Source organism: Parasteatoda tepidariorum, chromosome 4 (assembly GCF_043381705.1).
Source record: "Parasteatoda tepidariorum isolate YZ-2023 chromosome 4, CAS_Ptep_4.0, whole genome shotgun sequence".
In the NCBI taxonomy this organism is placed as follows: domain Eukaryota; kingdom Metazoa; phylum Arthropoda; class Arachnida; order Araneae; family Theridiidae; genus Parasteatoda; species Parasteatoda tepidariorum.
Window position 1 is genome coordinate 24,118,500 of NC_092207.1, and position 21,848 is coordinate 24,140,347.

The 21,848-nt window shown below is 27.3% G+C and overlaps 1 protein-coding gene and 1 long non-coding RNA gene across 2 annotated transcripts in view; one reads left to right on the top strand and one right to left on the bottom strand.

Annotated features, from left to right (window-relative positions):
* The window catches only part of LOC139425350 (uncharacterized), a 74,004-nt gene that overhangs the window by 18,247 nt on the left and 33,909 nt on the right, over window positions 1-21,848 (bottom strand). The window lies entirely within an intron of this gene.
* Window positions 644-21,848, top strand: part of LOC107455932 (ELKS/RAB6-interacting/CAST family member bruchpilot) — an 89,721-nt gene continuing 68,516 nt past the window's right edge. Inside the window, exon 1 of the mRNA XM_071179543.1 lies at window positions 644-2,551. Within this exon, the coding sequence (XP_071035644.1) occupies window positions 2,067-2,551 (485 nt within the window). The 5' untranslated portion in view covers window positions 644-2,066. The remainder of the gene's footprint in view (window positions 2,552-21,848) is intronic.

Below are 21,848 nucleotides of genomic sequence, written 5' to 3' on the forward strand. Positions count from 1 at the left end.
ATATACATATAATTCTTTTATTTACGTTATTTTTTAAAGTAACTTTGCTAATAATGCTCTGAATATAAAATGATAATATTTTGATATCCATTAAAGCAATTATTTTAAAAAAAGTTTTTCTAACCTATTACTGCTTTTCCGTAATATGGCATATAATTTTTACAAAAGTTGAAAATAATCCGAGAAAGACTTCTTTATTGTCATTTATCTTGATAAAAGAAAAAGGGAGATATTTAAAGGAATTAAAAATATTAAAAAAAATACACATTTGTGGATCTGAAAACATGATTTGTTAGTTCATAGGTAATCAAAGCTATAGGTAACAATAGAAAAAAATTGTAAATGCCCTTTTTCAATAGAGAAGTTGTTTTTTCACATCAATGCATACAGAAACAAATATAGATAGCTAATTTATTGTAAATGAAATTTCTAAATAACATGATTTTATTACTTCAACCTTAAGTTAATGAAATCAAAAAATAATTTTATTTTCTTATAATTTACTAAACTTAATAAAGAATAAGTTTCTCTGCCATTGAATATAAAAGATAAAGTTTTAGGTCAAAGTTCAGTATCCTCTACTAAGTGCCAAGATTTATAATCTAGTTGCTTAGCAATGCGCATGCTCATCATAGTTCACGAACCATGTTAGAAATCAAAACTTAAAATAGAATGACTTACAAATGTTGTGCATTTTTTATAGAATGAATGTTAGAATGTTTAGTATTGATCTTATTATTTGTTCTTCTCAATCCAAAGTTATACCAAAAAAATCAACTATGTACATTCAGGAATAAAACATCTCAACTCAGCACAACGATTCTATACATTTTTTATTTGTTTTATGAAACATTCTAAAGAATACCACAACTTTTAATGCTGAGGTTGGAATGTTTATGTGCTGAGGGATTTCCCTTTAACGGGAAAGGATTATGATAATCCGGCTTCGAGGGAACTAGAAGGGGGGTGCAACACGCTCCAAAATTACGCAAGGATACAAAATCGATTATTCGCGCAGCCGCTGTTACAACCCGCCGCACCTACTCGCTCTCCAAACGATTTTAGTAGTGAGTCTTCTTACTACAGAATTCGAATTTCATTAAACTGTTCTGGTGTAGAGTGAGATGGGACTCCTAGTGGGCGTGTGCAATGAACTCTGGTGGTGGAAAAACTGTGTAGAACAATAGTTCCCCACTTTAAATGTTCTGGAATTGAAAGAGCATGTATATATTTGAAGTAAAGCCATCGTTTGGACGTAGCTGAGAATGAAGAAGTTGTAGTTCTTAAACCCCGAGAACTTATCATTTGGTAAAGATTCATAGTCATTGATCGAATTCGATGCCTTTCTCACAGTTTTAAAAAGTGAGAGTAGGAAAGAAATATTCGTATGAAAAAAAAGAAAACTTCGATTTTATATGTGAAGCAAGTCATGAGACAAGACCTCGATACTGAAAATTCGATTTCTAATCAGTTTTGTGTGTACGTTCATCGATCCGTTAATTTCTTCAAGATCAAATTAACAAGTTTGGAATTATGAATGATCGTTTCTTAGTTTTTAAATATTTGCAAAAAGAATTTGCATAATCATCAAAACACTAGTTAAAAAGAAATTTTTTATTATGAAATTCTGTTTAATATGAAAACTTTTTATATGTGTATATGCTTAAGATAATAAATTATTCATAGTAAAAGTTTATGAATGAAATTAACGAACGGCTTACTTCTTGTGCCGTTAGGTTTGAAATTATAAAAAAATAATCTTAACTGATTAAAGTTTCAAATTAAGTTTTTATTTTTAATTAATTAATTTATTTTCAATATTCTACAATGCTGAAAGAATACTTCAAATTTACTACAAACAAAGAACTTTATTCTGAGTTGGCAATCATCCAATTTTTTTCCAAGTTCTATAGAGCATGTTAAAAAACTTCGACATTCGCGGCTCGAAGAAAATAATTACGTTAAAATGGATATGTTTTTGTTTAATCATTTCTGCATGTGAGTATAAAACAAAATAATTAAACATTGATAGGTTATACGAAATCCGCCAAACTTTTCTTCCAACAATGTCTGCCAGGGATATGTACGGCCCGGGGATAACCGGCCCGCCGGTGGCCAGGTCACCCAAGCCTTCATCACGTCGCTTAGATATGACGGGTGGCTATGGTTTATCCCAAAGCAGCCCACCGGTCACCACCAAGATCTACCCGTCGGCTTCCATATCTCAACCACCTTCAGCCCGAGCCAGTCCGGTATCCGGCCGTCCCTCCACTTCGCCGTCCCGGAAGGGACGTCACTTTGGCATCAGCAGATCCAGCAACAGCAGCCCCCTGACTCTGCCGACCCTGGGCGACCCGGGCATGAATATGCCCCACTCGTACAGCAGTGGTTTTGGAGAAGGATATTATGGCATGAGTGAAGATCCGATGATGGATGGAAGAGGTATGGTGCATCGAAGTCGATCGGTGACTAGGACCCCTCTGAGAGGTGCGTACCAGTTTTTCGACCGTGATCCGGAACGTGACATGGGCATTGGCTTAGGTAGAGATAGGTGAGTGCTCCTTAAATTTTTATGCGCATATTTTTAAATTAGAAAATAATTATACATTTTATAAATTTATTATTATTAGAAATATTTATGCCTGATACAGAAAAAAAAAATCTATCACAACAATTCACAATATTTTCACAAGGAGTCATATTACATTTTCACACGATGATATGATTTAGCATAACACTTATTACTGTCTGAGAATCCCGAGATGAGCTCTCAGTGAAGTTCATTTCAGTTAGGTTGGAGGCTCATCTCGTGATTGCCAAACAGTACTGGTGATGTAAAATTAAATACTCTTTTTATTTAACACTAAAATTAATGCAACTGTTGGCTTAATTATTAATTGAGGAAAATTGTTAAGTATCAATTGAATTATTAATTATTAATTAAGTATGACTTAATATTTCAGAATAATTTTATGAACATTATAATACGCTACTTAGGTTATTGATGATAAAATTTGAAAATGTTTCATACATTTTTTAAAAACTATATGAATATTTATATACTTATTTAGAGAGAAGTTAGTTCAGGTCTTATGTGCTATAATTTGAAATTGTTAACTACAATTATTCTCATTAGTAGTGAAACAACGAAATTATAACCATAAAAAACAATAGCAATTTAGAACAAGAGAAATTTGAAAATAATAGTAATTTGCAGTAGTAATTTAGAAATTACACAAAAAAGAGGGAAAAAAACAACAATAAATTGATATATAACTAAAGGCAGTTTATTTATAAAAAATATTAATGGATAACATTGGTATGAAAGACACAATCAATTCATACACATATTTATTCAAGTTTACATATTTATGCAGATNACTTTACTTTTTGGGGATTTTATGAACTGAAAAATGACAGTTTTCGTGAGAATGACCCATATATATATATATATATATATATATATATATATATAGATTATAATTGTATATAATTCGAAAAAAAACTAGAAGAAAACAGCTGACTATATAATATGAAAAAACACAAAAGAAATTTATAATGAATAAAAAGGAAAAAAATATGAATTATTATTTCTTTATTTATTAAAATCAGTTTTGCTTTGAAATTTGCCACGATCTTTTTTTATTTATTTTTTAGGCAAAACTTATTACGATTTCAGTGAGATTTTTACAGTATCATTTTCTAAACAAAATTGCATATAATTTAAGCAAAATAGTTATTGATAATCATTATTTTTAATATTACAATAAAAACTATGAGAATCATTATTTATTTTAAAACTTATTCTCTTATATATTCGCTGACGAATTGAATAAATACAAGATTTGAGACTTAATTAAACTCATTATTTATGTAATTTCAATAGTAGCTTAAAATTTGGGATTAATTTAATTATTAAAATAAAAATATCCTTTTAATTTCTATGAATATTAATTTTATTGAAAATTATGTTTCAAACTTCTATGGTTTGATTCAAGTTGTATTTTGTTTCTTAATTTATAGCTTTTTTAAAAAATTTTTTTTTATGAGAAAAACTTTTTTTGAATGTGTTGCATTCTTAATCTAAATATGTATCAATAAAATCCCAGCAATTTATTCTAAGATATTATCCAACGTAAATTAAAACTAAAGTAGAAATTTTATAATAAAATTTAGCAGTAGATAAATAGTTTATTGTAATATGGGAGATTGACTCTTCCTTGTGTTAAGAATGTTTCTCAATCGCGAAAACGACATCAGATAGAAACATTCCATTCAAAATAGTTGAAGCTATGTTCCATTTAAGTCGACCATGTAACTTAGTTGAAAAAAATTTATATTTACTTTTTTCTGTTTTTTCTGATTAAATTTCGTATATATAAAAAATCGCATTTAAGTGCCTAACAATATGAAGACCACGTGTTTAATAGTATGCTTTAGCGTAAGAATTATTCATTATTTTTTGCTCACTGTTTAAAAAGGTCTTTCAAAATTGAGCAAAAATGTTTTAAAATAACTCCGAAACATGTAATAGTTGAATTTGAAAACCCCATGTTTTTAAAATTGCAACAGCATATACTCATGTATGAGAGAGATGTTCGTTGGCTGCCTGCCGGATTCAAATCAAGGACGTCCGGAATTGTAGTAGGATGCTTTATCAGCTGTAATTGTACACCCTAGTCCAGAGAGAATTAAGAAGCTTCATATACTGGCCGCCACAATGACACACAGTGCCTGATTATTGCCTAGGCCCAATAGACATGGGCCTAGGGCCCACAATTTCTGAGGGGTCTCAAAAATTAGTAAAAAGTCTAATGGACGGTGGGATAGCTTTGTATTGGCTTAAGTACTAAATAAAAAAATAATTACAGCTTACAATAAAAAAATTATTCAGCTAATCAGTGACTTTTAGCAAAAATCACTGATTTTAATTGTTTGTGGTGACCAAATTATTTTTATTTTGACATAACATTGTTTTGTTGTTTTATATTTTGTTTTAATTTATAGATACGTAAGCTTCATCTTAGAAAAATAATCTTCAACTGTCTGCTTTCAAAATTTCTTAGAATGTTTATCTTGAATCATGCAGTTCAATAGATTCTTTTCTATTGTTGGGACTGATTACTCAAAATATTATGTAATCTTCAGTAATTTAATTTCAAAATATTTTGTAAGGGGCCCGGAGAATTTGGTGGGCTTTGAGCCTGAATTTGTCTTGATCGGTCCCTGATGACACATCATGACATACTAATTCATAATTTCGTTGATACCAAGGGTTGCAATTGAAAATTGGGTCCCAATAGCTCAGTCAAGAGAGCGGAAAGATTAATTAAATTTTTTGCTTTTTTCGTTGCATCTTAGAACCACTTAAGCGAATGGAATGAACATCCTGATGTGTTATTGTGGCGGTCACTATATAGAGCTTAGTAACTCTTCATGAGCTGGGGTCTACAACTATTTTGTTTTGTCCTTGACTCGAGGAATCCTGCCGATAGCCAACGAACATCTCTTTCACACATTTCTCCCTCCACACGCATTCTGCTCAAAAATGAGTACTTACTGTTTTAATTTTAAATTTCGATTATTATTTGTTTCGAAAATATTTTGACACATTTTTGCTCAATTTTGAGAAGCCCTTTTTTAGCAGTGTGCAATAACTTAAAGCAGCCATATTTGTTTCGTCATGTGCTGCCAGCAAAAACCACACTTTTAATGCGTGGGTGAAATCATGTAATGGTCACTCGTCTGGTTTTCTTTTAAAATTAGTTTTTTTTTCTTTGGTAGTCATTGTTTTTTTATCCAGTAGATTTATTTTCCATTTGGGGATTCTTAACTTATTGAAATAACTATTTCTCCCTTGGGATTATATGACTCATGGGAAAAACCACCATCTAGCCAGAAAAATAGTAGAATAGTTAAGAAAAATAGTAGAATAGTAGCTATGCACATAAAAGCTTCCTAACTTATCATTTCTAATAGTATAAAGGATGGGTTTTGAAGGAAAATTTCTATAAATGATCATTTTATAAAAACGCAAACTTTAACCGGTGGGTTCGTTCTAATTTTTTTCAAATGCTACTCTAAATTACCTCAGTAAAATTATTGTCTAAATTTTAAATTTTGAAATTTATAAATTACATTATAAAAAATTATTATTTAGCAATAATATTTAGTTTACGATTTACGTGATGGAAATATATTTCGCAAAATCTACCTCTTAGATGCAAATTAAAATTCTTTAAATAATAGAAAATTTTCAGTAATTAAATAAATATAAAGAAAGGAGGAAAAATGAAGCAAGGTTTTTTCAAACCTTGCACTCTCTTTTAAAATGGTACATGACATGTAGATTTTATGAAATTTTTTTTTCACAATAACTCAATAGGTGTACATAATTAAATGTTACTTGTTGTTGCAAGTAAATGAATGTATCGTTGTTTGAATGAGCAAAATATATTTTGCGAATTGTTTTCTTTTCCAAAATAAAAAAATAATAGGAGTTAAGGTGTTTTGTACAAATGAAACATAAATTTATGTATAGCTATTCTATGAAAAAATATGAAACTTAAAAATTGAAACAACTTATGGGGGCCAATTTTATCATGCTTACAAACTGCGAGATTGTTATCAAACAACACATATATTTTTACTTGGGAAAGAATTTTTTGATAAAATGGATTTTGCTACCAAAAAAATGACCAAACCAAACTTTGTTACCAAACTTTCTTAAAATACACAAATCTCAATGTATTCCAATTATTGTTTTGATTAATTATTAATAGATTACTTATATACAATAACAGAATTTTATAAAAATTATTGAGATTTGTTGTAACTTGTGGAAGTAAGTATCCAGTAGAAATAGATTTGTGTGTCTCGGCTCCCTAATTTTTATCAGAAGCAAAGTATTGTACTCGAAAAGAAGTTTTTATTATAGAAATAGTAAATTAATATTTACAAAGCGAAAATATTAAAAAAAATCTCTCCTAACCAGAAATATACCCAAATCATTACTTTTCTGCAACGATGAAATATAGTGCTATATATTTCAAGTAATTTTGCTATAGTATTGGTCAAATGAATTTGAATCCCAAATATGTTATTTAGGCAGCATTTGAAGGACGCATAATTTCTTCTGTTTGGTGATTGATTCTTGGCATCAGATATTGTCATACCAAAATCAAAATAGTTCTCTAGTTATCTATTACATCTATCATATAACTATCTATCATGTAACTGTCTATAAAATTGGTGTTTAGCATTGCATTGCCTTTTGCTGATTGAATCTATACATTGAAAGCAAACAGGTTCATTAAGATGAATTCTATTTGTATGAGTGATAATTTATACTCACATCTTTTCTCTTATACATTTTTGACTTCTTCCCTTTATGGCATTACTACCATTATCTTTAAGCTACATCAGAGTCAAAATCGTTCCATTATTACCCGTTAAAATAAAATAAGATCTTTATTGTAAGTTGTAGCTATCAATCTTTTCCAGGAAAATGTTGAAATCTTTATGAAGCAAAATTCATTATAATGTAAAATTATATATAAGTGTTCAAAAGAGAAAAATCTGATCACAAAATTTTGTCAAAAAGTATGTTTATACTTTTATACACGTATAAGCTTGATTCATATTTAATTCTTTTCGCTTCAAGGTGTTTGTATTAATGTTTGAAATTTCATCAAGAGAATGTAGTTACATGCTGAAAGTGATTGAGTTAAATGTGTAATATTATCAGAATCAAACACTATTTAGATTTTGATCTAAAAAGACTTTATCATTTTTAAACAATGTTGCGTTATTGAATAATAATATTCGTTAAGTTATTCGTTATTAAGTTATTGAATAATAATATTCATTATTATTAAAGTTTTTTTTACAGACACTTAGAAATCGCATAAAACTAGTGGCGGAAAATATCCATGTTACTTGGAAAAGATACTGTGACCGCTATTCGTTTTTCAACGCTAATGTTTTGAAGGAAAAAAAATCACTAAAATTTATGATTTTTACTCCCTCAATTTCATTTAGTAGCTTCTAATTGTGTGAAGATTTAGCTTAGATAAGTTCAAGATTTGATTTTTCGCTATTGCTTTAAATTGTTGAGGCACGTTTTCGGCATCACGTTTAAAATATGTTGAGCAATATGTTAAGCACTAAAATCCGACTTTTTCCAGTCGACATGACCAGATAGATAACCATGATCAGCAATACTCCGAGTCAAAATTCTTGGAAAGTTAGATAGATTGTCTCAAGTATAAACGATAGACATATGAAGCCTGTAGCATTGTAGATGAACACGATAAAAACTTTATTTTTGATTTCTGTTCTCAAATCTGATTAACTAACTTATTTTACGATGAATTTCAAATGTATTTTTTAAGATCCCAAGGTTTTAAGCGCTTGTAAGTTTTTCGGTATTGTGACAAAAAAACAAAAGGAACAAAAATCATTATTTCTGTATATACTTGATTTTATCCAACCAGGTTGGATTAGTTTTGGCATGTTTCTAAAAATATGATTAATTCATCCTTAAAGTTACACTTTGCTTACATTAAATAGGTTTTATTTTTGGAGATAAAGGCATAATTTGATATTAAAGTAGATGTCGAAGTAAATTTGTAGGCTGCGTTTCTTAACGGAAAGAAAATCTTAACGGACCCAGTTTCATCCAACGTTCCTCGATTTCAGAAGTTACTCGATTAAAATTCCTTAATAGCATTTATTTTTTACATTTTGAAAAAATATCAATGAAGGTTCTCTAGAACTGTTTTGGACTTTTCGACTAATTATGTGCACAGAATAAAAAATATGCCTTGTTACTTCATTTCCTCTTCAGAACAATTTTTTTAATGCAACAAATTCTACATATCTAAATGAATTCAAATTTAAAAAAATAACTGAAATTGTCACCAAATGTCTTGTCAAATTTTTTTCTTTCAAAGTTTTCAAAAAAAGCAGCTGTTTTTATAAATAATATGAAAAGGCGTTTAAGAAACATTTTGAGACGTGTCATTAATATATTAACAGTGAATAATTTGTTGCCACCTTATAATTAGAAAAATATGCTCTTATAATAAAATAGCTCTTATGATTGTGCTGGTATCTAAAATATATTTCAGATCATATATTAAACTGTTACGGTTGCTTTCATGTTTTAAATGTTTAAAATAATATGTAAGCTTTGCAAAATACATAAACAGAAACTTCAACAGAATCATTAACAAAGTTAATTATAGGCTACGTATTCAAATTTACTATAACAGTAAAAAAAAGGAATATTTATGATTAGCATTAATGCTTTAACTGCTCTGAATATTTTTTTTGCTTTTATTTTATTTTTATCATTACACTGCTAACGTAGCGCAAAGACAAATGTTCGGAGCTGTTATAAATTACTTATGCCTCTAGACCAACGTGATCTTCAAGCATTTTGCGAGACTTGCGGGGATGGATTTAGAATACTTTATGAGAGATAGGTATTGATTTCGTATTTTGGAGCTAATTGAGGGAAATTCGCTTCTGTATAGCTCGTAAAATCGTAACGATTTATTTAATTAGAGGTACTGGAATTATATGAGATTACAGAAATTAATTTATAAACATTGCAACATATGTATTGAATTTTTAAGCCTTTTCGGGGAGTCATTTACTTTTATTTTAAAATTTATGCTATGGACATAAAAAAAAGCAAAATATGATTTTGTAGTAGTCTCTAGCTGTTCAAAAAATGAACGAAGAATATAGTGAAGAAAGTCTCATACAAATTAGTCGTCGGTCGCTTAAATGTGAACGAAAACATGTCGTTTGAGAAAAAAATCTATAGTAGTTAGATAAAAATTTGTAAAATTTTAAAAGTCACCCATTCTCTTTCAGAAAAATAAAGAACTATTATTTAACGTTATTTTATTAATTACAATTGTTTTAGAAAACAAAAATAGCCCAAGAATGCAAAGTAAAAAAAAGTCGCATTCGAAAAATATATAATTCTACACGAGTGTTATAATATTAAAACATAAATGTTTTATTCAAAACAGTTTTGTTATCTCTACGTGCTAGAAATATAAAATAAAGTTAAGAGCCAATATTAGATGAATTTATCTTTCAGGCACATTTTTTATTTATTTTCTTTAACTCTGTCCAAATTTTAAATACTTAGGACATTTTAAAACTGCTATTTGAAAAAAATTGATAATACGATAGATTAAACCTTTAGGTTTATCGAATTTTTAAATAATTTAAAATTCATGCATGATATATGTTTTTGTTTTGATAATCCGTTCAAATTATTTTGGATCAGTTACTTCGATAAACATTAAGGTATAAATTTTTAACAGTTATTTTGCGAATGGTGGAAAATTATTGCTTTTTACTATCAATTATTGGTGATTCTTTTATACTTGTTTAAATCAGAAAGATGATTAAATTGGGAGTTTTTGCTTCGTTAGCGATTTTTGTAAGAAATTCAAAAAATAATTAAATCTATAATCTGAAAATAAATAATTGGTAACATTTTTAAATCTTTTTGCAGAAACAATTAATAAGATAGGTTATTATCACTTGGTTCTCACACTTTGAGTATTTTTAAATATCTAGTAGGAGTTTATTTAAAATCTATATCTAAGTTAAAATTAAACAAAACTTGTTCTGATTTGGTAATTATTCACTGTGATTTAAATCAAACGTCACAATAATTATTTGTGCACAGTTATATTTATAATTTAATAGCATACTTTTTAATATAGTTATATTATAGTTATATTATTATAGTTCTATATATATTCTTTATTTATTTACCCAAAGCAGTTTTATTAATTCTTTGCATTAGAAATACTGAAATAAAAAATAGGAGACTTTGAGACACGCTTTATAATTATATTTAACTCAATCCAAATTTTAAATTCTCAAGTTATTTTAAAACTACTGTTTAAAAAAATTATACAATACTATAGACAGATTGATTACTTAGATTTATTAATTTTTTTAACAGTTTAAAATTCCTGTGATGGTGCATAAAGCCATGTGTTTTTAAATGGCATTTTAAATGTAAATTATACAAAACTGTATCTCAGACACAGTTGAAACTGCAGTGTTAAAAATTTAAGGGTAAACTACAATGAACTGTTAGAGTATGAATACATAATTTTCAATTCAGATGCTTTAAAAATCAATCCTCTCATCGTACTAATATTTACAGTAATATTACAGTAATAATACATTGAATGATCTGATTATGAGTAGAACATGAGCATGGTAGAGTGTCGGGGTTTGAATATAACTGTATGAGTTATCTGTATCGGTATGTCATAAACGTGGTATGCATGCTTACCGAAATAGTTATTTTGAATACAAAGCTTTATGTCACTGATTAAATTTTTTGTAAACACTTTTTGTCAAAAAAGTACTAAATCAATGTTGCTTAATTTTTTGCAGATTTTTCGTCAAAATACCGCAAGAATTTTTAATTTTTAAAATACATATTTATAATTTTTTCTGTAAGCCACTACTAATTCCTAGAAAGTACTAAAGAATTGTTTATGCGTGCGCAATGACCCTCTAGAAGAGTAAAGCACCCGACAGTTAAGTTTATTATGAAAACCTTTGGTGTAAAATGTGAGTTACAATATCTAAATCTAGAGTTTTCTATTTTCAACATTATCTGGAAATCTCATTTGAATAATTTTAGATATTTATTTGAACTAAAAACAAGTGAAACAAATTATTGCTTATGACAGAGAAATTATTCCTACAATTAAGCCTAACATAGACATAGTTCATCATGAAAACTTATAGTATAAAGTGTGCGTTTCACAATATCCGTAAGTTTTTATTTTCAGCATTAAAATAATTTTAACTATTTATTTTAAGAGATAAAAAGTTTATAGCTTGGAAAGAGAAATTATTCTTATACTTAAGCCTAATTTGTTCAGTCAATATAAAACATATAAAATTTTATAGAAAACGTTAACTGACATTAGTTCCTATTTTAAATATTTACTGAACAAAAATAAGCAAATAAATTGAATAACATAAAAAACTAAATAAGAAAATAAAAACTTTACTGAACTGGTTAAATTATATTTTATGTGACGTAAATAGAAGTGTTATTAGCTATTTTTAAATGTTTACGAGAAAAACAACTGCTTCCCCTGAGTGTCATTAAACCAAGGGTTGGTTAGAAGAATCTCGAAACTTTTTCCTTTTCACATCTAGAAATTCGGATTTGACATTATTACAAAAAAATTACTTTTTTATTTTTACTTTACTTTTTTACTTGCTTTTATTACTTTAAAATAGTTGATTTTTAAAAATTCATGTTCTTCTTATACCTTGTTTAACAAAATTTTTGAAGAAAGCTGAAATTCGAAAATTAATAGTGGAGACATCGAAAAATATTATGTCAAAATTTTTTGTAGTAATTCATCACATTTTAGAAAACTGTTTTATCAGTACTAGAAACTTCTAGAATAACAGTTAGAAATTTGAAAACTGTTATGTGTAAAAGAGACTTTTAAAAGTATGTTTTTATTTTTAATTTGATGTTTTTTTCATCGAAATACTTCAAAGTTTCTTATTTGTTGAATATTTTCAAAAATTGTAATTGTCTTACTAAATTTTTTGAATGATTTTTCTATGATTTCTTAATTGTCTTTGATCAAATGTTTTGTCGAAAGCTTCCTTAATTGTCTTAGTAAATTTTCCTACGATTTTTCTATTTCAATAAACAAATCAGTAAGCAAATAAGCAAACAAAAAAGGAATCATGTTCTAAAAGGTAAAAATCACCAAAATATAACAGTATATACAGCACAAAACGACTTTCCCATTAATGTGCACTAAAAAATAACCCAATGAAGTATTTTGAAGTCATGTTGTTATCGAGGAAGTCTTTTAATAGAAACATTTGTGTCGGGAACATCTAAATGGTGGGAGCATTTGTGCATTGGGGATACACTATAAATCCGTCTACGGAAATATATTTATAAAGCCTGCAAACTGACCAAGGTCAAATAAATTCAGAGGTTTGAGGTTTGTGGAGACGTGCTTTAAAATCAAATTTCCATGCCTACAAATCACAAAGACACCCAAACATTAAATAAAAAGTTACATTTATTAGCGTGAGAAATGAAAATGGGTCAAAGATTTTTTTTATTAAACCAAATAAATTTTGCACAAATACTAAATTTATATTTAATAAATACAATTTCTTTTATTTTATATCTGGCTACACATTTGAGGAAAACTAACTATTTTTTTTTCTTCAGAATTTTTGTGTAATATTTTGCAATTTACATTCAACATTTAAACTGTAGTATGCTTCTTGTTTACGTTCTCAACCATTTGTTTTTGTAAAAAATATTTTAATTTAGTGTTAATAATTTGTCTTCTTTTTAAGCTTCTTTCTTGAAAATAAATTTTCATTATCTTGATAAACAAACTATTAAAGATTGCTTTAACATACCAATAAAAAATATTTTTAAGCAACTGAATTATTGAAATTATATCGAATGGTCTTCGAATTCGATTAACGGATTCTAATGGTCTGTTTTAATTATTCATATTATTATTTTTTACTTTTATATTTCCTTATTGCACTTAAGTTTGTAAAGAACCGTAAAAACTAAATATAAAATTTTTTTAGTTTTTTTTTTTCATGCTCGATGCAAATGGAATTATTTTATGCGACTGCGCCGCATATCCTAATTGCATTTGCTTAAAAGTAAAGAAAATTCGATTATGTAATTTATTTTAATGAGTCGTGAAGTTGCTTTTATTGAAGAGTACAGTTTAGTTAAAAAAAAACTTTCAATTGTTTTTTTTAATTTTTTAAAATAAAAAATGTAAGTTTGCAGATAATATTAAGTCCAGTAAAATATGTTGAAGGCTGAATATTTTCTGTGGAAAAAATGAATAGTTTTTTTCATTTAAGTCTCGTAATAAAGGTTAAAATAAAATAAAATGAATAAATGAAATTTTTATCCTAGCTAGATAATTTTTTTATGAAAATTAATATAATAAAATTAAAGATGTTTGCTTTAAATATGACATTTTAAAACTCTACGTAAAAGTATAAATTCTGTTTCATTCTGTTCTTTCATTCTGCTTTATGTATTCTTTTACGCTTTAGATAAATTCCTTTCGCTAAAAAAGAAAAAAAAACTACAGTTTTTGCAGTTTTTCTTTACTTAATGTACAACTAAGTAATTTATTACAAATGTAATATTAGTATAATGTAAAAAAAATTGGTGCGTAGTTTCTGCCATTTTTGTTGCTGAGGTAAACTAAATACATTAAAAACGGAACTGTAGCTGTTGAGCATAATTGTATAAGACTGTTAAAATGAGAATTATTTAAGGATTTAATTTCGAGTTTATTTATAATAATATATTTGTTTCTTAAACAAAACGTTTTTGAAATGAAGCCATAAATTGATTCCAATGCTCATGAAAATATATGCTGTTAGTAACTAAGCAAACAAAAGAAAGTAAATAAAGAAATAAGTAAATAAACTATAACAGTAAGAAAGTAAATAAAAATGCGAAAACATGCACCGTAAAAAAATTTAGTTTTCCTGAACATCAAAAATGGTGGGAACAATTCGCTGAAATTTTTTACGGTGTTGGTAGTGTAGATGAAGAGTAACAGTTATTTTTAAAAAAATCAATTAAGAAAATAACAGTTTTCAAATAAAAATTTTCGCAATTTGTATAATTAAATGCTTACAATTATGTCAGCTATTTGTATGAATATTATTGTGGAGAAACTTTTAAATAGTTGATATTTATAGACAAACTAGCAACATATGGCTGCTAGTTTGGTCGCTCTTACAAATTCATTGCTTTGTGGTATATTTAGGCCTTTAGGATATTATGGTATTTTCTTATAGCTTAGACTCCTTTAGTCTTATTATGGAATTTTTTGCATAATATTAAAATAAAAAAACCTCAAATAAGGTTATACTGAATTTTTATCTTTAACTATTGATATCAAAAAAAGTCTTGAGAATTATGAAAAAGTTTGATCATCGGATAGTTCACCTTCTCCTGAGTGCTGGTGTCAGAACTTCGAAGAAAAGTAAAAAAAAAAAAAAATATGAATCTAACATGAGGCCGCATGCTTCTAAAATCTTATTTAACTAAATAAATTTTTTACATTTTATTAATTTTCTTATAAAAAAATCTAGAAAAAAGTACGATAAGCCATACTTTAATGAGTGTCAAAAATCAAACTTCAAGGAAATGTTACTTGGTCATGAAGTTTAAATTTAAATTAGGCAATAAAATAATTTCCGATGTTTATACTAATTTGCTTAATACTTCAGAACTGAATTCTGTTCATCTTTGACGAATCAATTTAATTCTATTTTCGCATATACAAAACAACAAATTGTTCAATAGTGGGAAATTAATATCTGTAACTAATACTGGTACCACTGTAAATTAATAGAAAACATGGTGTTCGAAATTCTTTAAAAACATATTTTGAAATAGGTTAGAAGATAAATAAAGCTACAGTTTTGTTTGAACAGAACATTTTTCTATAAAAGGAACTGTAGGATTTGTTTTTGGATAAGAGTGTTTTTCTCTTACATTTGTTGTCTAAAAGTTTTAACTTAGAAAATCTGAACTAAAAGCATAAACTGAATAAATTTATAAACTGTTATAAATTGTTATAATTTCCTTTAATATTCTTTCTGAAGAAATCTCGTTGATACTTTATTTATTAATTTTTAAGTCTTTTAAAATCAGAGATTAAGTAAATATTGAAACTTTTTTTTATAAAATCAATTTATTGCAAATTAATTTTGTGGTGGTAACTTACTCTTTTCATGCCAAATTAGTCTTTTTTTGTAAAAATTAATAGTTCTAGTGTTATAACGTTTAAACAGGCATTTAACTAATTTCCATACCGAGTAGAAAAAGCAAATTTCGGCAAAAAAAATAATGAAAATCATCTCTCGATAAAAGTTTTGGAAAATTGAAATAACTATAAAATATGATGTGGAAATTTATTTTAAAATTTTTTCTCTTCAAGTTTTTTATTGATCTAGAGAGTGTGCCAAAAAAGTTTCATGGAATAGTCATCGAAATTACAGAGCATGGAACTATTTCAATTTCCAGTTCGATGCAAAATTTCTGTTTTGAGAAACACTACACAAAACACTCACAATAACAAGTTTTTGCAATAAAAACGCAAAATAGCACTAATATTGTAAAATGTTTCTCAAATTCTTATGATTTTAATATAATATGCTTTCCTATATCATTTAATTAATATAAAATGGTCAAACTTAGAAAATCAATTTTTCGATAGATTTTCACGATTTTGGAAGTCCACTATAGCTTTAGGAACATATTACGCAGTACGAAATGTTTTCCACTTATTTGTAAAACTACTTTATTGAAAGACAATATCATTTCAAAGGTAATTTCTGCTAACTATCTAATTTTATAATTATGTGCAACAGTTTCCATATAAACTTAAGAATTAGGAAATGAATTGTTTAAATATAGTATATTTTGGTTGTATTAAGCATGATTATGATTTTTTTTAAACCATAAATGTCATTAACATATAGTACGGTAATTTAAACAGAATTTTTTTCTCCGAGAGGACAAAATTTATGTCAGTCCTTTCATTTGAGTTATATGTGAAGTTCGTGTTTTTTTTAATCTGAATCTAAGCTCTGCCTTACAGCATTGTTATAAATTCTACTCTAACTCACTTTCATTCATAAAATCCTTTGTGTTTTGAGAAAATTTCTAAAAATATGCTTCAGAATTCTGTTTTAATCCCAGTGTTTTTTGGGTACACCGTAGAGTAATTCTTAATAGTCATTTATAGTAATTCTTAATTCAGTACAGGTAATTATAGATAACTTCACAGTACAGATAATTACGCAGATAAAGTAATTCTGAATATATCATTTTCATAATACTTAATAGAACAGCATTGGTAAAGTTGAAGTTGACGGATTTTTAAAGCTGACTATCACAAAGTATTTAATGAAATGAATAAGTATACTATTCAAATTTATGAACATTCTGTTTTACAATTATTTTTATATTCTAGTTAATAGTTTGATCTAACTTAATTTAAAAACTATTAATGATTTTTTTATTTTTCAGTTTAAAAATCATGTGTTTCCCTCCCCCCCCTTATTTATAAAATGAATTTATTTTGATTAGAAAATTTAGTTTCCTAACGTAATAAATAGTTTAGCGCTCCAAAAGGGGAAGAGATTAAACGAACAGAAAAAGACATAATTTTCAAATACGAAAAAAGAGCTTACGACTCACAGAGTTTTATAATTTGACTTTGTTGTCTTCGAAATTGTTTTTCTTTTAGTGAAAACATCCTCATAAATTAAATTTAGCATACTAAAAAATATCTAACAAACAAAAATGTGTTGCTGCAGTTTTAGCTTTTTACTGCTTGAGCGGACAAGATTCGCATAAAATTTTCACTTCGAGAAAAGTGAAGTTTAAATTGAATCACGTTTCAAATATTCAAAAGAGTTAGATGCATAAAAATAAATCGTATGCTTATGCATTGCAAAAGAAGCTTAATTTTTAATTTAGACGTTCTAAGATAAACAGATGAAATGAAATGAATATTAAAAAGAATTTTGAAAATATTTTGATTATAATATTTTGATTATAATTTTGATGATAAATTGTGAAAAAATTGTGAATATAAAAATTGTGAAAAAATTGTGAATATATATATATATATACGTGGAACCTAAATTCAGATTTTACATTTTACGTCGATCTAGCATTAAAAAACGCGGAATGATATAAAATTGGAGTTAAAAAATATAAACATATCTTTCAAAAATTGACACTTACGAGATGAGCAATTACAAAAAATGTATAACATGTTTTTTACATATTATACATTTTATAACACGTATAATCTTAACATGTTTTTCACTTTTAGGTACAATTTCAACAACATCCCTATCAATACTTGCCATTATTAGCTAATTTGCTTTATGGTTTACATTCACAAATGTTTCAGAGTTCTTATGCTTTGAAACTCTGATAAGTTGTAGGTATATCCTCCGATACTTTTTATTCATCCTCATTGCATTAAATATGATATTAAAGGAATTGAAAGGAAATGGAATGTGTGTTGCAGTCTATATACGCGTCATCGACTTCAGAAAATCTTCACATATGCAATTTAATTCCGAAGAGCCAATTTTGCCGTTTAATAACAAGAAGGGATTAACCCCGAGATGCTTTATTAAACCGATTTGCAATGTATTTTAGTCGATGCTGCTAAATGCTGTAGAAAACAAATCCAGAGAATCCAGAACATTTATTCTTGCTTAAGAAACACTTTTGAAGTCACCGGAACCAAGAGAAGGAAATTATTACCTAACCAGATGTTTAGTGTAACGCTCTTTAAATGATTGTATAATTCCAAGATTCAAATGTTGAAGCTTGCTGGAAAACTTTCCGTTTGCTAACTTACCAATTTAAGCTTTCACAATTTCTTTAACAACCCTTCCTGTACTTTGCGTATTCCACCACCCTTATGATTTTGACTCAAAAGCTAATAAACATATCTTTCAAATTTAAAAAAAAGAAGAAAAACGTATAATGCGGAGTTTTCTTAAAATGTGTAATTTAAATTTCGAGATAATTTAGCATTATCGGTATAATAGGCAATTTGCATGAACCAGCAGCTGATGCGGAAAAGCTTACGAAAGGACAACGTAAAATCGGGGTTCCACTATATATATATATATATATGTTGCATACGCCATGTAGCGCCACCTGTGAGTAAGCAGACTCCCTTTCATTCTCTCACTGAACGGNTATATATATACTATAAAGCAATGGAACAAAAGTTTAGTTACAGTTTATTTACTTAAAGGTTATTTTAAAAAGGAATTTTTTTAAAAATTAAACTGCTATAAATGGTCTGAAATTGGCTTCAAACTTATTCCAGAATAAATAAATAAAGAAATTTCTTTAAAATAAATAAATAAAAACAATTATTTTCAAAAATAAATCAATAAATCCTTCAAAAATAACATTTGGAATGATTACTTAAGACATATTGCATAAAAGTTTTTATTTCTTTTGTTCCTCACGGAATAAAATTTATATTTAGACATTTAAATGAAATAATATTTTTAATGTTACTGTGGATTTCTTCTTTTTTAAATATTATTATAGAGATTCTAATTTAACGCAGTTCAAATTATACCATATCCTAGCTATATGATTCTTTATAAATAAAAAAAATTTACGTAAATTGTAACATGTTTCGTAAATTGATATTCAGACGAATTTTATTTTTCATTGTTTGACTTGCATTCGATTACACTTTAATGATGAGATAAAATATGCATTTTCATTACTTCCTTTCTTATTTTCCGGAAAAAATAAACGGAAAGATTTTAAGTTTTCATAATTTCCATAACATCATTTATTTTCCTGTAACAAAACAAACTTGACTGTTATTGATGCATTTTCGTCTTTAGGATAAAAAAAATTGCTACAATGTCATTGTTTTTGTTTGAATTGAACACGCAAAAGGTTTTTAAGGAATATCTGTCTTGGACATTTGCCAGTTGCTGATGATTTGCCAGTCCGTCTTCTTTTTTTTCTTGATTTTGATATGAATGCATTGAGGATTCATATTAGAAGAAATCTTGACTATCTTATGGAATATTTTTCGTGTTCTACATTATTTCTTTTTTATAAACTTATATTTCTTTTGAACAAAATCTTAATTTCCTTTTGATTTTTTTTTACAACTGTTAGCTTTTCTCATGAAATCGATATTTCAAGTCTAGACGAGATAAAATGTTAATATTAATAAAAAAAATATATTTGAATTGAATTTTGACGAACAACAAAATTGCAGTAATTTAAAAAAAATTACTTTTCTTTATTTTCAGTCAAATTTAGTGTCTGACATTAAATATGAGAAAAGTCTAACATTTTGTAACACTCGCTTTTACGTGCGTATATTAGTTCTTTAAGCAAAGTTCCTTAATCAAAAAGTTTTGTAATGGTTTATAACCTCGCATAGCATAAAGTTAAATGCATTTTTTTGCTCTATCGTAATTATGAAAACAAAAATCAACTAAATGGGTCAAAGGTAAAAAAAAATCCCTATTGTTTTCATGCAAGTGAAAATAAATCAGAAATAAAAAATTTTAATTTCGGTTATATTGTCATTTCATTATCTGAAGAATATCTGATAAATATTATTTTAGTCTTGTATCTGTTTACTAAAACTGTAGGCTTCAACTGATAAGAAAGTTAAGGCTATTTATCAAAGTACAAGAAATAATAATAGCCTTTCCTACATATTTTTTTTCAAACAAAAAAAAAAGACTTTAAATCCACTATTAAATGCACGTACTAAAATGCATTTATTAATTTTTTTTATTAAATAAATCTTTTATACTGATATCAAGAACTACAATCTTCCTTTACACTTTCGTAATTTTCTTGAGACAACTGGGATAAAAAAAACTATTTACATATTAATGACTTAAATTATATTCTCAAATTATTTGACAAGCCAGAAAATCTCAACCTAAACTAATTTAAATTACAAAACAATACCATAACCCATCTTGCAAATGGTTCGAACAGAACATAAGAGGTTATTCGAGAAAGCTGAATTGACCTTAACCGATATTGAACCGAAGATGAGGATGATTAGAGATAAAATGTGCTATGGGAGACTTACTGTCAATATCGATCCGGCCACAAGTTAAGTTGTGGCTGGAAAGAACCTGGGCAGGAAGCTCCGTTACCGGATCTGAGTTATTGGACTTGTTCCATGGAAGTATTACCAGACCCTCTGAATAATGATATAGCGCACGAATAAATTTTAAAGGAACTTCCTTCTACGGATTTGAATTTTAAATTAAGTCCGTGTGTTTCATTCTTGATTGACATGTGAAGGAATTAAGCTGTATAGGATTTAAAAATGTTTATTGAACAAAGTATATGGCAATATTGTAACTGGATAGCGAATAACTCAAGATTTATAATTATGATGTTGCATAAAATTATTTAAGCATAATTAAAATCATGATCACATAAAATTTTGTAAGTATATAGGAGTTAATCTAAATAACGTTATTTATGTGCAACTGTACGTTATAAGAGATGATATATTTGTAATGTATGAAATTGTTAGTTATGATTTATGGAATACGTTACATTAGAAAGAAATAAAACTAAGCTTAAAATGTTTCAGCGCATATTTGTTCACACGATGAAAATTATTCATTACACACTTTATCAGAATATTTTTTGTCACCAGTAAAGACTAAAATTAATATGAATTAATCTGAAAGTCCGTCAGTAGTATTTTGCAATAAATAGTTGACAATGCAATTAACGACGGGGAAAATAATGCCTCTGTAAAAAATTACGGTAAAAAGTACCAGTAATTGGGGAGCCCGTACTTTTTACCGTAAAATCCATTTTCACCGAAAAATATTGCGGAACAAAAAATATGATATACAGTAATTTTTACCTTAAATATACTGTATATTTACCGTATACCATATTTCAAATATACAGTACTATCGTATAGTTACCTTAAAATCACTGAATCACTCTAATTTAATAAATGCTACTGTAAAAGTATGATATTTTCCGGTAAAAATGAATTTTACAGTAAAGTGGACTTTATGGATGATGCACATAAAGTGTCGGTACTTCATACCGTAATTTGATATAAATTTTTTTACAGCGTATGTGTTAAACATAATTCGTAAACAGAAAACCGACTTGTGTCAATACAGCTAAATTTTTTGTTTTAAGCATAAATATTGGGAAAAATAATTGGCAT